Source organism: Microplitis mediator, chromosome 3, assembly GCF_029852145.1.
Source record: "Microplitis mediator isolate UGA2020A chromosome 3, iyMicMedi2.1, whole genome shotgun sequence".
NCBI lineage: Eukaryota > Metazoa > Arthropoda > Insecta > Hymenoptera > Braconidae > Microplitis > Microplitis mediator.
Window position 1 is genome coordinate 24,206,351 of NC_079971.1, and position 15,493 is coordinate 24,221,843.

General features: G+C 33.5%; 2 protein-coding genes across 3 annotated transcripts; both read right to left on the reverse strand.

Annotated features, from left to right (window-relative positions):
* Nucleotides 1–1,497: 1,497 nt before the first annotated feature.
* On the reverse strand, nucleotides 1,498–7,033 carry LOC130665781 (methylcrotonoyl-CoA carboxylase beta chain, mitochondrial). Of its 2 annotated transcripts, XM_057466368.1 has the most exons (9): nucleotides 6,826–7,033; nucleotides 6,318–6,571; nucleotides 4,508–4,927; nucleotides 4,002–4,414; nucleotides 3,807–3,941; nucleotides 3,528–3,750; nucleotides 2,402–2,913; nucleotides 2,111–2,216; nucleotides 1,498–1,704 (listed from the first exon to the last, which is right to left on the reverse strand). In XM_057466368.1, the coding sequence occupies exons 1-7, from the start codon at nucleotides 6,937–6,939 to the stop codon at nucleotides 2,796–2,798; spliced, it is 1,677 nt and encodes a 558-aa protein (XP_057322351.1). In that variant the 5' UTR covers nucleotides 6,940–7,033; the 3' UTR covers nucleotides 1,498–1,704; nucleotides 2,111–2,216; nucleotides 2,402–2,795. The 2 variants fall into 2 exon arrangements, 1 of the variants encoding a protein (XP_057322351.1); XR_008989581.1 differs by lacking the exons at nucleotides 2,402–2,913; nucleotides 3,528–3,750; nucleotides 3,807–3,941; ... (2 more) ...; nucleotides 6,318–6,571; nucleotides 6,826–7,033 and adding an exon at nucleotides 2,333–2,357.
* An 891-nt stretch (nucleotides 7,034–7,924) lies between these two features.
* Nucleotides 7,925–11,312, reverse strand: LOC130665782 (insulin-like growth factor-binding protein complex acid labile subunit). Its single transcript, XM_057466369.1, has 2 exons — nucleotides 9,833–11,312; nucleotides 7,925–8,085 (listed from the first exon to the last, which is right to left on the reverse strand). The coding sequence occupies exon 1, from the start codon at nucleotides 11,160–11,162 to the stop codon at nucleotides 9,870–9,872; it is 1,293 nt and encodes a 430-aa protein (XP_057322352.1). The 5' UTR covers nucleotides 11,163–11,312; the 3' UTR covers nucleotides 7,925–8,085; nucleotides 9,833–9,869.
* Nucleotides 11,313–15,493: the final 4,181 nt, after the last annotated feature.

Sequence of the window (15,493 nt, forward strand, 5' to 3'; positions counted from 1 at the left end):
AAAAATTATTTCTAGGAGTTTATGGGAAATTTCAGAGTTCCCTGAAGTTCTACAAGATTAAATTGATCAGCGAAAAATTTAAATCGTCTAGAATAGGGAACTCCGTAAAACTTTTTTTCTGTAACTCGTTAGAGTTTAGTCATTTAATGTCAAAAATGGAATTTTTTTTTTTATTTTTTAAATATGACTTCTATGACGTGATGCTCAAGAAGCTTGAAGTTTTGGGGCTGGCCCGCAGGGGCGACCGATACACAGATTTTTAACTTCCCGCTAAGAAAATTGCAAATTTTCAAAAAAGGGAAGTTATTGGTTTCGGTCCGATTTTCGAAAATCGAGTTTTCATCAGATGTCGACGTTTTGAGGTCCTAGGAAGCTATTCTGACTATTCCCGGGTGAACGTCCGTGTGTATGTGTGTGTGTGTGCGTGTGTGTGAACTTTTTTCTGTCCGACGATATCTTTGGAACGGATGAACTGATTTGAACGTACGGGGTGGCGACCGAAAGAGCTCACCAAAACTTAGTCTTGATTAGATTTTGGGGTAAATCGGTCATGTAGTTTACAAGTTATACAAAGAATAAGAATTAAAAAATTTTTTTTATTTTAGTTTTTTATTGATTTCTCAGAAACGACTTATACGATCAACTTCAAAATCTAATCAGCTCTAGAACTCAATAAAACACGTCGATTGCCGCCTCAATCATCGAAATCAGATAATTCGTTCGAGAGTTATCGCGGGAGAAAGAAATGGTAAAAAACAGTTTTTTGCGAATATCTTCGAAACAACTGAACCTATCCCTGATTAAAAGAAACGATTCAAAACGATTTGTAATGTTAAATGTCCAGAAGAAGGGTGATTCAAAAGCATTAAAAAGTATTTAAAATTTTTTTTTTTCTAATCGTTTCAAATTGTTTCTTTTAATAAGAGATCTAACTTCAATCATTTCGCTAAAGTTGTGTATTATTAGTTTAGCTGCATTAGTCAAACAATTTTTATAATGATTGAGTTAACGACTTTGAAAAACAAATTTTTTCTTTAGTTAATTTTACAAAAAATCGATGTTTAAAAATCGTATTAAAAAAAAAGAACCGATTTTTTTCAATTAATCGAAAGGCCTACAATCGGTTAAAAAAAATCGACAATCGAAACCAAAACATCGATTGTTCGATTAATCGATTTCGATTGCGCATCACTATCTCGAACTAAATATTTTTATTTCTTGGTTTAAGTAAGTAACATACTCAGGTTAAGAAAAATTATTATTAAACTAAAAACTGCAAGTTTTTAAAACAAGTAATTCTATTACTGGACCAAGTATGAAATATGGATTGGCTTAAGAAATTTTTTTCTTAATTGAAGATTTAAAATTCAAGAAATTATTTCACTTCGTTCAAGAAATTTCCGGTTTTCATTCCACTCGCTGAAAAATTTCTTGGTTGAAGAAAAATTTTCTTGAGTCAAGATTTTTTTCTTTCTGTGTATAAATGAAAACGAGTCCTTTAAAAATTTTTCTGTAAATCAGAGATTTTTATTGATTGATAAAATACATTTATGAATCTTCACTGTATTGTCGTAATTATTTTCCTATTAAACCTACTGGACCGAGAATTTGTTCGTATTCCTCATTGGTTACGCATGTACCTTGACCCAGATCTGAATTGCATCTATTTCCTTCACAACAGCCATATCCATGTGCTTCATCACACTACAGAAAAATAATATTTGATTAATTTTTCATTTTTCAATAGAAATTGTTTTACTTCATCAAGAAGTCAAAACAATAAACTTTTTTTATTAACCTTCAAGCAACCCACTTAGAGGAAATTTAAATTTAAAGGAAAAAAATTAACTGCTTAGCTGCGAATCGTTGAATTTGGAATTTAAAAATTAATAGGACATTTAAGTGAAAAGTATGAAATATTCAAATTTCGCAGTCTTGTGCGAGATTTAATATCGACTGTATTTAATTAAATGTTTAATTTAAGGGTTCAAATGTAAAAACACAGAATTTTATCAGTTTAAAATTATTGATTGAAGCTTAGAGTTTTTCAAAATTATTCATGTCTACTTCTAATTTGTTTTTTTTTCACTGTGTTATAATAATTACTTACCCAACCACCAGGACATGCTGCATACGCACCAGAACAGATAACGACCAATACGAAAATTGATAATATTAAAGTTATTTTCAACATTTTGTTATTTTATATCTTGAAGCTGAAAAATAAAATAATTAATCAATTTAAATATTACAGCTAAACTATTAAGGTACAATAAAAACTGTACTGTAATTAATACAAAGATTACAAAATTTACTATAAAAGATATTTTACTTTTTTGTTTGTAAATTCAATAGCATAAAAGTTATAATTAAAAATATGTAAGCAATTATTATTTATTACCGATTATTCTGCAAGCTGCTATGTAACCGATCCGCGGATTGCTGACTTTTATATATTGACTGTTATGTCCTTTGACATTTCCGATGATAAATGTGTTTTTCTCATAAAATTTATCTCATAAACTAATAAATGTAAACTACTACTGTGCAAAATAAATTACGATGGAAAATTTCTCAATTTTAAATTGCACAAGACTAAAAGTTATCACGGAGTATCAAGTTTGAGATCAATAGTTGAATGTCAAAAATATATAGAGCTGAAGGGCAAAACGGGTTAGTAAAAAAATAGTAATCTTAAATCACCAGTGATATCAAGTATTGTAAAGTTTGTCTAGTTCAAGACCAAAAGTTTATTTTTAAATCAACATTTTTAAACTGTGTTAATTTTTGTTCCTTCACATCCTGAAAATTCCGAAGTTGGTTTCGGGGATCGGGGCGTTGAGGCACGCGGCCAAACTCAACGCGATCACCATTCTCGTGTCTGCTGGGTCGATCACGCCGTCGTCCCACAATCTGGAGAGAATTTTGGTTTTTTAGATTTTTGTTTGGCGGTTATTAGGGCCGGGTTGATGGACGAAAATTTTGGGAGATCAGAATATAGGATTTGGGTGGGGGTACGGAGTTGGAAGCCTGGACCTTCGAAAATTGGCGGATTTTTTACTAATTGAGGGCTAAAAAATCAACTTTTTCTCGGAAATTATGTATAATTTTAGAATTTCCTGATATTAGAGAAGATTAAATTGATCAGCATAAATTTTAAATCGTCCGTAAAATGGGACTTAGTCCAGATTTTTAGAGTTTAAAGCCTTGAAATCGCAAAAATCAGCGAATGTTTTAGTATTCGTTCGCTAAAAAAAATTTTCTAGGAAACTACAGCAAATTTTATAGCTCCCTATTATTCTAGAAGACAAAATTGACCAACCAAAATTTTAAATCACCCAGAATATGGCACTGAATCTAAATTTCAAAGTTTAAAGCCTAGAGCTTCGTAAATAGCTAAACTTTTGACTACCCGCGCGCTGAAAAATTTTTTTCTACGATAATATACCAAGACTAGGGTCTAATTGAACATGAAAAGGTGTGAGGTAGGCCCAATAAATAGGACAGAACTCCAATTAATTCGCTACCTGGCCGAAGAATAATAAGGGCTGCCTTCAGCGTCGAATCGCTCAGTGATATTCTTCCTCAATTTATCTTCTTCTTCCTGACTCCAGACTTTATTCTCCCTCTGGCGTCGTTCCTTCGCTATTTGGACCAAAACACCAGCAGCTTGTTCGCCTCCCATCACCGAGATCTTCGCGTTCGGCCACGAGTACATGAACCTCGGCGAGTAAGCCCTTCCGCACATTCCTAGATCACCAAATCCCTGAGTCAACTCTCAATACTTATAAGAAAATTCAAATTACCATAATTTCCCGCGCCATAGGACCCGCCAATTATCACAGTTATCTTCGGAACTCTGGCACAAGAAACCGCGGTCACCATTTTCGCCCCATTTTTGGCGATGCCTCCAGCCTCTGCGTCTTTTCCCACCATGAATCCTAAAACATACCCAGTAAAATGGCCCCTGTTGGTAAGAAACTGTCAGAAAATCTTCTTACCAGTGATATTCTGCAGGAAAATCAGCGGAATTTTCCTCTGCGAGCAGAGCTGGACAAAGTGCGCGCCCTTCAACGCGCTTTCGGAAAACAGGATCCCATTATTGGCGACAATTCCAACAGGGTAACCATGAATGTGAGCGAACCCCGTGACCAATGTGGCGCCAAATTGTTGTTTGAATTCAAAAAACCGCGAGCCGTCGACGATCCTCGCGATTATTTCCTTTACATCGAAGGGTTTCTTCAAATTCGCGCCGACGATTCCGTAAATTTCGTCGATGTTGTGCTCGGGAACATCAATCGTCGAGCTGGCGTTGATTTCCGTCGACTGTGGGTTCAAACCCTTGACGATTTTCCTCGCGATATGAAGCGCATGTGTGTCGTCGACGGCAAAGTGATCCGTTACACCCGAAGTTCTGCAATAAAAGTAACCAGCGTTGAATTTCACTCGAATTTTCTTTAGGATTCGATGCTCCGAAACCGGAAATAAGACAGAACGATTAGATTACTGGCAATGGAGTGCAGCTCCGCCCAACTCTTCAGCAGTCACTATTTCCCCAGTGGAAGCTCGTACCAGTGGTGGACCAGCAAGAAATATAGTTCCCTGGTTACCGACGATTATGTTCTCGTCAGCCATCGCCGGTACGTAGGCACCCCCGGCTGTGCAGCTGCCCATAACCACCGCGATTTGGGGAATTCCCCCGGCACTCATGTTTGCTTGGTTGTAAAAAATTCTACCGAAGTGATTTTTGTCCGGAAATATTTCAGACTGATGAGGCAGATTCGCGCCACCGCTGTCGACTAAATAGACGCAGGGAAGACGATTTTCTTTGGCGATTTCTTGGGCTCGTAGATGTTTTTTTACAGTAATCGGGTAATAGGTTCCTCCTTTTGCTGTTGCGTCATTCGCTACTATCAGACATTTTTGCCTGGAAAACGGAAAAGTTTAGAATTACTAATCTTTAGTCCACTAACAATTTTTTTTACGTCTATGACTGTCTATACTATAAAAAAATTGCGGATTCTGAGCGGAGTCAATGGTTTTTAGTCAAAAATCCGCAGTGAATCCGCATTTTTTTTACCCGTGTAAAAAAATTTTTATTCATAATGAATTTAGATCTAAATTTCATCACGAAACTCAGATCGTGACACAAATATGACTTTCATTATGAATTTGTATCAACAATTTTAATCACGACAAAATTATGACTCAGTCAAATTTTTACCCAAGTGATCCGAAGTTCATTCACTAAATTAATTTTACAATCGAAACTGATTTACGATAATCGAGTACTTGATAGAAGAAATTTATTGGTAATTTCTGAGTCGATAAATTTGACAAAAGGTTTAATTCAGTCAAGTTTCTATCGAAGTCATCCCAAGTCCAATTCAAAGACATAATAATATATTTTTAGAAGTGATACGGATTTAGGGGAGGGTGGGGCAGGGCGGCCCCCCTGAAATTGTGACCAAAAAAAAAATTTTTTTTTTTTTCGACTAATTACTATAAGTCCGATATGGTTGCGCATTTTTACCCCTACGCATGACATTAGGGGCAAAATGGACAAGCCCAAAATTTTGAAAAAGTGATTTTTTCATATTTTTATCGTCAAATTAAAAAAAAATTATTATAATTCCACATTTCTAGCCCTACGCATAATACCTGGGGCAAAATGGACCAGCCGAAACTTCCGAAAAAATTATTTTTTCATATTTTTCGGGCGTTTCTCTATGTAAGAGGCAAATTTGGTCACTAAAAATTTATAAAAATTAAATTTTTTTTTTTAGTTTATAAATTTTTGAAATAAAGTAAAATTATAGAATTGATTTTTTTTTTTATTAAATAACAATTAGTAATTAAGGTAATCGAGAGTGAACGATTTTTTACGCTTTAAAAAATTTTTTTCGAGTAATATAAAACCAAAAATAGTTGTCAAGAGAAAGAAATACATTCTTAATGATGAAAACAATTTAAAAAAAAAAAAAACGAAAAAAAAAATTTTTTTCATCACTTTTTGGAGGGGGGCCGCTCTGCCCCACAAAAAAAAAAAAATTTTTCAGAATTTTGGCAAAATGTCCATAAATTTGTTGGAAATAGGACAAAAGTAAAGTGATCTTATGATTGAAAGCCACAAAAAATAATAATTGGCTTAGGGGGGCCGTTCTGCCCCACCCTCCCCTATAAGTCGAAAAATTGTGGGAGCAAATTCATGATGAAAGTCATATTTATGTCACGATCTGAGTTTCGTTATGAAATTCAGGTCTAAATTCATTAGGAACAAAAATTTTTTTTACACGGATACGTGCCATGGAAATTACCCTTCGATACGACCGATTCCCGTGATAATTCCTCCCGCTGAAACGGGATCTTCATACATTTGGTAGCCAGCCAATTGAGAAAATTCCAAAAACGGAGACTGCGGATCCACTAGAGCATCGATTCGTTCTCGAGGAAGCAATTTTCCTTTGCTGGTATGTCTCTCCCGTGCTTTCTGTCCACCGGCATCTTCGACGATCGTTTGAACCGTCGATTTCAAAGTGTCGACAAGTTTTTTCATTTCATGATAATTCTCCTGAAATAATTTAACCACAATCCGAGTAAATAAGAGAACAGATTGAGCGATAAATGATATTTGGGAAGCAAATTTATGCAATCAGTCACTAGGTCATTACTTTTTATGAGATAAGAAACTACTGAAACAACTCGCGATAAGAAAAAACTCAATTCCATTAATTTCGTTCCCACGTTTTTCACATTTAGTACAACAGCCGTCTCTATTATTGTTCATAAATAAAAAAATGAAGAGAAAAAAAAAATTTTAATTACCTGATACGTTGGAGATTCGACATCTGGTCTAGTTCCGATAACGAAGGCCTCATTACTAAAGTGTCTAATTAACTTTACATGTTTTATTAAGTGCCCGGTTTTTTTCAACATCATTAGGAAATTCGTTTTAAATTAATAAGTAAAAGTTAGTGACGAGATGCGATGGTTACGTCGACAGCAAATCGTCTAGAGAATGAAGAAATTGCGGTATAACTGATTACGTTTATCGGTTTTGAGTTTAAGAAGCATGGGAGACGAATTATCTTTTAAATTTTAAATTACGCGCGTGAGAGGTCACCACTTTCTGGGAGCTTGTGGTAAAGCAGAGACGCAGAAAAGAAAAGATGGTTTGGTTTAGAAAGTGGATAATTATTCCCGTAGGTAAAAATTTTGAGTTTTTAATTTATAACTGATCCAGGAGTAGTCGAAGTATGGAAGATTTTTGGGAATCAGCTCTGACTGTAGTGGAATCCCTATGAAAAAAATCCTCATGGAAATCCAACTTAGGCCGGCATTCATAGTCGGGACATACATCCTGATAGCCACCCTAACCGTAAGTTAACTACAAGCTACTGCGGTATTCTAAAGATAACTTAAGGGAAAGTGTTGGAGAGCAAGCAGTTACCTTTAAGTTGACAGTAAATTGTCTGTAACTTTTTATTCAATTTGACTACAAGTGTTACTGTCAGACAATGACGTTAAGTTGATTGGAAGTTTCTCTTCAAATTGACGGCAAGTCTTTCTGTCAAGTTACATTCAAGCTACTGCCGTATTCTGAATCCAACTTGAAGGAAAGTACTATCCAGCCAAGCTTGCCAGAAACTTTCTCGTTAAGTTAGCCAAAAATAGTTCACTGCAGACCTTTCTGAGTAAGTCGTGGCTATCAGGGCAGCTTAAGATCAACTTCCCCATGTTACTCAGCGTGATCTTAAGCTTTAAGTCCTGATTGCGAATACCAGCCTTAGATTCCCATAAGGCGTTTTTGGATGGATTCCCAACTTGAATAAATTAAATTTCTTATTTCACTATTGTCTATATAAATAATGGATACTTATTAAAATTAATTAGACCAATATAAATAAAATAAGATTTATACAACATATATTATTTATTTACTGTGTGAAGGGCATAGAAAATAAATTACAATATACAATAGTAATAAAAAAAATGAGTATGAGTTATAATATCAGTTGATATATGTATAGTAATATCACGAGCTCTTGATGAATTCTTTAATTGGCGATAAGATATCTGAGCCTCCTGTAAAAAGAAATTACACAAATTAATTCTCATTATACCATGCTGTCATCGAAACTTGAAGTTTTAGTGTCTCTATAGCCCGCCGCCCCCGAGCTCCCTTTTACTGTGATTTGGCTTGAATAATTAGAGTGTCTTTTGCTCGGGGAAAGTAGGAAATCTATCAGGGGATGAACAAGCGGGGAACCCGAGAGAAACAAGTGAAGGAAGCCCTTTACATAGGGTATGCGAAGAACTTGTACACCACCACTAATCCTACGCAAGCATGTTGACCAGAACTGGGAGTCTGGTACCACGGGGGACCTTTCTAGGCCCACTGGGACCAGAGTCTCTTTATTTCCTGAGATGGGAGCAGTGTTTGTCCCGAGAGAGGTACACTGATAGAAAAACTATCTTGATTCAAGAAAAATTTTTTCTTCAAAATGTGGTTCTTGTTTCAAAATTTTTAATTGTTTTAATTCAAGAAATAAGTCCTTGAACCAAAAAATTAAAATTCTTGGATAGAGAAAAAAAATTCTTTGTTTGAGAATTTGATTTTTCGATGAAGCCTTTTTTGTTTTGAAACAAAATTCTGACATATTTCGTTCAAGAATTTCTTGCTCTTGGATTAAGATAGGCAAAATCTAGGTTTAAGACATTACCGACTCGTTTCAAGAATGGCGCGGTTTTTAAGTCAAGATATCAATTTACTCAGCTTGAAAAAAACCTTTTTTTTTTATTTTAAAAATAAAAAGTTTTAAAGTGATTTTTTAGGACTACATTCATTTACTTCAGATATGTTAAAGTAGAAATTTATTTTAAAAAAAATTTTTTTTTTCATTACTTTAAAAACATCTTCTATCAAGTAATTATTACTTGAACCAAAAATTTAAAGTTCTTAAAATAATAAAACGACAGTTTTAGTTGAAGACAAGTGGTCTTGCTTGAAGAATTCGATAGTATCGATTGAAGATAATATAGTTTCGGATCAAGACACGAGAGTTATCCATCGAAGATACAAAATCTATAGAGCCAAGAAAATCTAAATCAAGACAAGAATTTCTTGAAGCAAGACAATTGGTTTTCTTCAGAAATAAATTCTTGGCTCAAGAAAATATTTCTTGAGTCAATATAAATTTTCTATCAGTGTAGGACTCGCGGTGGCTGTGGTTAGATACCACGCGCAATAAAGATTTTTGATTATTCCTCCGGTTCATGCCCACCTTAGTCGTCTTCTTCGACTAAGAGTGTCATCTGGGTAGAAGATGGGGATGCCGCAGCGCGTGTATGCCCAAAAGGGTGAGGAAACGGTTTCCAGTCGGCAGAGGTGGACTTAGGTCTCGTTACATTAATCAATTACAGCCCGTCAAAACAAGCTAATTTCAAGCCGATGTTGCAAACAACTGCTGGCAAATTCGTAATTCAAAAATACCTTCATACAATGGGCAGAAACAATTGTGTTTCTTCCTAAGGGAAGACACTGAACCTTCAAATTCCGATGCAGGTAATCATGAAAAATATAGTGTGTGACTTAGGATAAAACACAATGTCAGACTGCGGGTGATGTCAGCCCTCGCCTGCGGCTGGAGCAGCCAACCTCACCCTAGTTTGAAATCGTCTTGTTTCATCCCTTGTTACACAATATACTATTATTTTCAATGCATGATGCAAAAAATTTCTTGGGGTAAGTAAAAAATTTGTATGCCAAGAAATGCTTTTTTTTTGCGTATACACTTACAAAAGTTGAAGAATTACTCATCATTAGACTCACCATTGCCTTTATTTTCAAAAGTAATTATTGCATTCTTCTAGTTGAAATAATTGCCCCCAATAGCGAGGAATTTAATGTTTTTTTCTGAGGCTAATGATAAACTTGAAAAATTTGGAAATAAATTATCATTGAGGTATAAATATTGTAAATTTATTTCAGATGAAATCCAATTGTCTGGCAAAGTAACGATTCTATTTTTCGAAAGATTCAGTTCTTCAAGTGAAGTCATTTTGTCAAATATTCCAGCAGGAATTTTGTCTAAACTGTTACTACTCAAATTTAATCTTTTAATCTTCGACAGATTACAAAATTCCGATTCGCTTATACTACTGATGTTATTATTTGATATTGAAAAATTTTCTAAATTTTTTAAGCTGCAGATGTCAGGTAGATTTGAAAGTTCATTATTATCTAGTCGGAATGTCTTCAGGTCTAATAAAGTTTCTAAAGCGTGCGCGGGAAAATATAAAATTTTATTATGAGACATATCTAACTCGACGAGATGGCCCAAAAATTTAAACGCATCTGCTTCTATTTTTTCGAGTTTCATATGTGAGACTGTCAAAATTTTCAAATTAAAAGCATATTTAATATTAAGTCCCTCGCAGGGATTTTCAATGCCACAAAACTTTTTGATCGGATTTCCATCGAGGGCTAGAACTTCCAGATTATTCAAATTATCGACGTCAAATTCCCTCAAGTCATTATAGTCCAAGTATAAATGCGTTAAAGTCATAGGAATATTCTTTGTAATGTTGATAAATCTTATCTTATTATTTGTAAGATATATATGAGTAATTTCTGGCATTAGTTGATCCAGTAAATTCGTTTCATTTACAAGTACTGAAAATATCCCATTTTTACGCAAGTAAAGGTGTTTCAACTTCGGTAAAGAAAACGATTTTGTAAATATAATATCAGGCGATGAATCATTTGCAGTTTCGAACATAGTCAGTACATTACACTCGTCTTCAAGTGGCTCTAACTGTTTGATGTAATCATTGGCATCAAAATAATTCCAGTAAGAGACAACTGCATTGTCCAAAATTAAAATTTCAATTGCTGAATTATTATCAAAACTCAATTCTGAGAAAGGAAATATATTCTTCGTTAAATTCAAGTGAACCAAATTTGGCAGGCCATCAAAAACTCTACTTTCAATATTCCAAATATAGTTGTTCGATAAATCGAGATGTGTTATGCTTGAACTACTCAGAAAAGGTCTTCTTAGACGCCTTATTCCCATTTTAGAAAAGTCTACTGTATCTCCGACTACATTTTGCACTGAGACACTCCACAGTATTAAGAAAATTACGTCACGTACGAGCATTTCGAAAATTTAAATTTACTTTTCAAATAAGATCAGTGTTTAGTATTTTCGAGCAACTTGTTCTCGTAAATGTTTCGAAAAACTGAATCTTTATTCCAATCACTTTATTATGCATTGAATAATGATTTGACACTTGTTTTTATCGATTGTGTAGGAAAAACTAGTACATTTTTTAATGTAAGCATTAGATTAGATTAGATTGATGTTTTATTATGCGAAGGCACAGGCCAAATGGCAAATTTCAAGTACATGATAGAAGTGTATATAATATTTTCAAATTAAATACTAAGTAAAAATGAGAGTAGATAATAATGAATATAATTATTGAGTATAGAATAAAATATACGACAGATTAAACTCAAGACTCCTTTTACTATACAAAAGATTTTACGAAATATTGGCATCTTAACTATTAATACATCCACAGTTGCGCTAAAGATATGAGGATACTTAGAATGAATACATGATTTATTCATATAATAAACGGAGACCTAATTCGCCATAATCAATTCCACCATTTCTTTATATCAAATAAAATTTCTCAGTAAAGATATTGTTTTTTCAGTTCCCCATGCAGGAGCTGCCAGAGTTGAATGACAGGGCCCTACTTGGCCCAGCACTGGGAAACCCAGCTTTGGCACATCTATATTGGCCCATGCTTGGCTCAAGATTGGGTACTCAGTTCTGGCTGTTACAATGATTACCTGGGCTTGGGCCAAGACTGCACAGTAAAAAATATTGTGTATCTGTGTTAAAAACGGTCCGTGTTAAATTTTTTGTGTTGATTATTTTGTGTCAAATCAACACAATTCTTTGTGTTACTTTAAAATTTTCAATCGATCTCTTATTCAACACTTTAAAAGTGTTACCTAGTACAGAAATCGATATTATCAACATTTATTAAGTGTTACTTTAAAATCAACACAAAAAAAGTGTTGAAACGACAGTTGAATTGTGTTAAAAAAAATGTCTTCCTTCTATCCACGCGGGAAGCGCCATTAAGCATCAGTTTTGCTTGGTTAGTTATTATTTTTGTGACATTGATTTTATTTACTTTCAATTAGACATGAAAAAATTAAGTTGACAAAGTTCATGATTCGTATAGTTAAAAAAAAAAAAAATATTTAAAAATTGCATCTGTAGCTTTTTTACTTTTCTACATGCGCATATTTTTATTTTTTTTCTGTAATTGATTTGTTGATAAAAAACTTCGATAATTGTTAACTGTCTGCTAACTTTAGGATCATGTTTACTATCACAAAATAGTTCAATGTTAAATAATAATTGTTGACACTTTTGATAACCTAAAAATAATCCATGGTACAAATATAAAAGTTAACATTTTTTTTGTGTCACCATTAACATTTAAAAAGTGTTGAAGTTACTTCTTATATTACTCGAATTTTGTGTTGAAATTTTAACACAAATTTTGTGTTGAAATTCAACACAAATAGTCTGTGTTGAAAAATAACACAAATATTGTGTGGACCGTTTCTAACACACAAATTGTGTTGATTTTAACACAATATTTTTTACTGTGTGGGTAACCTAGCCTTGGCCATTCAATGGCAAGCCAGACTTGGGCCAAGACTGGGTAGGATTACCCGTTTGGCTATACCTATAGCTTAATAAGTAGATCATATAAATGTATCAGTTCAACATTAGTAGGTTCGTCCAGTAGCTACCGTTCAAACCTAGCGATCAGAAGGACGGCAGTTCGCGCCCGGAGCCCCGCAGAATTTACACCGAGTTTTTTTCACATCCCTTGCGACCTTCAACCCACTCTGGAAACACTCTGGAATCATAGTCAGAATGTAAACATTCTGAGTCCAGTGTGTTCCCAGAGTGGTTTTGTGCCCTTTTTCTAGAGTGAAACCAAAGTGGTTTCAGAATTGATCCAGAGTAGATCAAAGTGTTTTCAGAATGGACTCAAAGTGAATCCAGAATGAAATCAAAGTGTTTTCAGAATGGGCCCACAGTGAGTCCAGAATGGAATCAAAGTGTTTTCAAAATGGGCCCAGAGTCGATAAAATTTAAATACTAAGGACTAAAAAAAATTGGGTACTTTCTAAACTCATAAATCAATAATAATCTACAGAAAAACAATCTTAACCCAAATTTTTTAATTAACTATGCTTTTGTTAATTAGTTAATTTTTACTTGTTGAAAGTTTACATAAAAACCCTGATTATTTCCAAACTAAAAACCCCGAATTTTTTTTACTTCTTAAAGCTATTCTTGAAAGGGTTTAGAAAAGATAGCTGGTGAAAAAATAAAAAAATTTCGATTTTATTAACAATCTAAGCCATTGAAAAATAAAAAACGTAAATAAAGCAATCAAGAAAATTTACTTTTTTGATTATTTTGTTTTTTTATTGCTGAAAGCTACATAACAATAATTTGAAAAAAATTTTTACTTGCATTGTTTAAATAATTGTCATAAACAAATACATGGCTAATTAGATTTAATAAGATTTTTTTTCGGAAAAAAACGCTTAATAAAAATAAGGAATTTTAAGAAAAAAATCGTTTCTTAAAAAAATTTTTTTTTGCTAAACAGCGCCTTAGCTAATTAACAATTTTTTTTTTTACTCAATATTAATATTAAAGAACCATTATTTTTTTTAAATAATCATTAATCATGTTCTGTTATATTAGAAAAAAAATTTTTTTCATTCATTTATTATTTGTTTATTAAACAAACAATTTGTTGTAAACAAATAAATTTTCACGCAATATTTTTTTCAAATACTAAAAATAACCATGCGTTTTATTTTGTAGAAAAAATTTTTTTTTAATCTTTTATATAATTTTTTAAATTATTGTACACTTGGACTTGTCGCTACCTTTCTGTTCTTCTCTATTGTTATTAAAATAACTTATTGAAGACACAACTACAACACTTCAAGTCTTTTTCATTATCCATTAATCATTAATCAAATCGAGCTTGTAACCGAAGCTCTAACTCAATTGCTTAAGGAATTATGAATAACAGTAATTTTTATGAATACTTTTTAATAAATACAAAAAAATTATTAATTAGCAAATTCGCTTTTTAGCAATAAAAAACATTTTTTAAGAAACAATTGTTTTTTTAAAAATTGTTATTTTCATTAAGTATTTTTATCCCAAAAAAAAATTTTTGCTTTGACCCGGGTTTTAATGTGAAAGACTTGAGAGAAAAATTTGCTGGGAGAAGATATATGTTAAGGAGGAGAAAGTCACTGGTGCTAAGCAGCAGTGGAAGTAGTTCAGTGTTCGCCGCTAGATCGCGCCCAACTTATGATTGTCCTGTTCCTGGTTAGATAGGTGTTTCAGAGTTTTTATATTCTATATTTAAAAATAATTCTGTCACGGGTATTTCTCTGTTATTTGACAGAGTGACAAGTGCCTGTTTGGATGGTCATATAGTAGATGCTATATTACATTGTGACAATAATGTCAAATATTTTTGTTTTCTTGAAAAATTGTTTTTACAATCCAGAAACATAATTGTATTCAATAAATGCTCTTGAATATTCTTAAAATAATATATTTCGGTAAATTTTTTTTTTCTTTCAGTATTCATTTACTCTGAATACCCTCTGGTTTGAGTATGTATTCACTCTGATCCCACTCTGGAAACATTCTGGAAACACTTTGGTATCAGTTTGTGTTCAATGTGGATGCATAACGGTGTCAGTATGTATCCACTCTGGATACTTTCTGGAAACACTTTGGATTTACTCCGTATCCGCTCTGGAAATACTCTGGGTTCACTCTCAGAAAAGGGCACAAAACCATTCTGGAAATACTCTGGAGTCCGTATGGTTGCATCGTGTTACCAGAATATTTCCAGAGTGTATCCAGAATGTTTTTAATGTCGCAAGGGATCATTTACCTCCTTTAAATAGTTTAAACGTTAATGATCATCAATTTTACGAAATTAATAATAATAAAATTATTTAAAAATTAAATTTATTCGTGTCCTCGAAGCCTGGGCCAAGTCTGGCAACGAAGCCAGGGCCAGGACTGGCAACCAAGCATGGCCAGGTCTAGCAACCAGGTCTGGCCCAATGTTATCATTCCAGAGTCCTACCAAGGCTGGCTTACAAGCTTGGGCCAAGGTTCTACATACTTGGACCAAGCCTGGGCCCGTCGTACTTTCCTCTCTGGGTCATATATGAATTTATATGGATTCCCATATTATCCTCCATGGATTTTTCTAAAGGGTTACATATTTTTTATGAGAGTAAGACCCAGTGAAATACACTAATTTTTTTTATGGAAAAAATTCTTACGGACTCTGAGTTAAGTTCCTGAAGCTCACAATCCAAAATTGAGCATGTGAG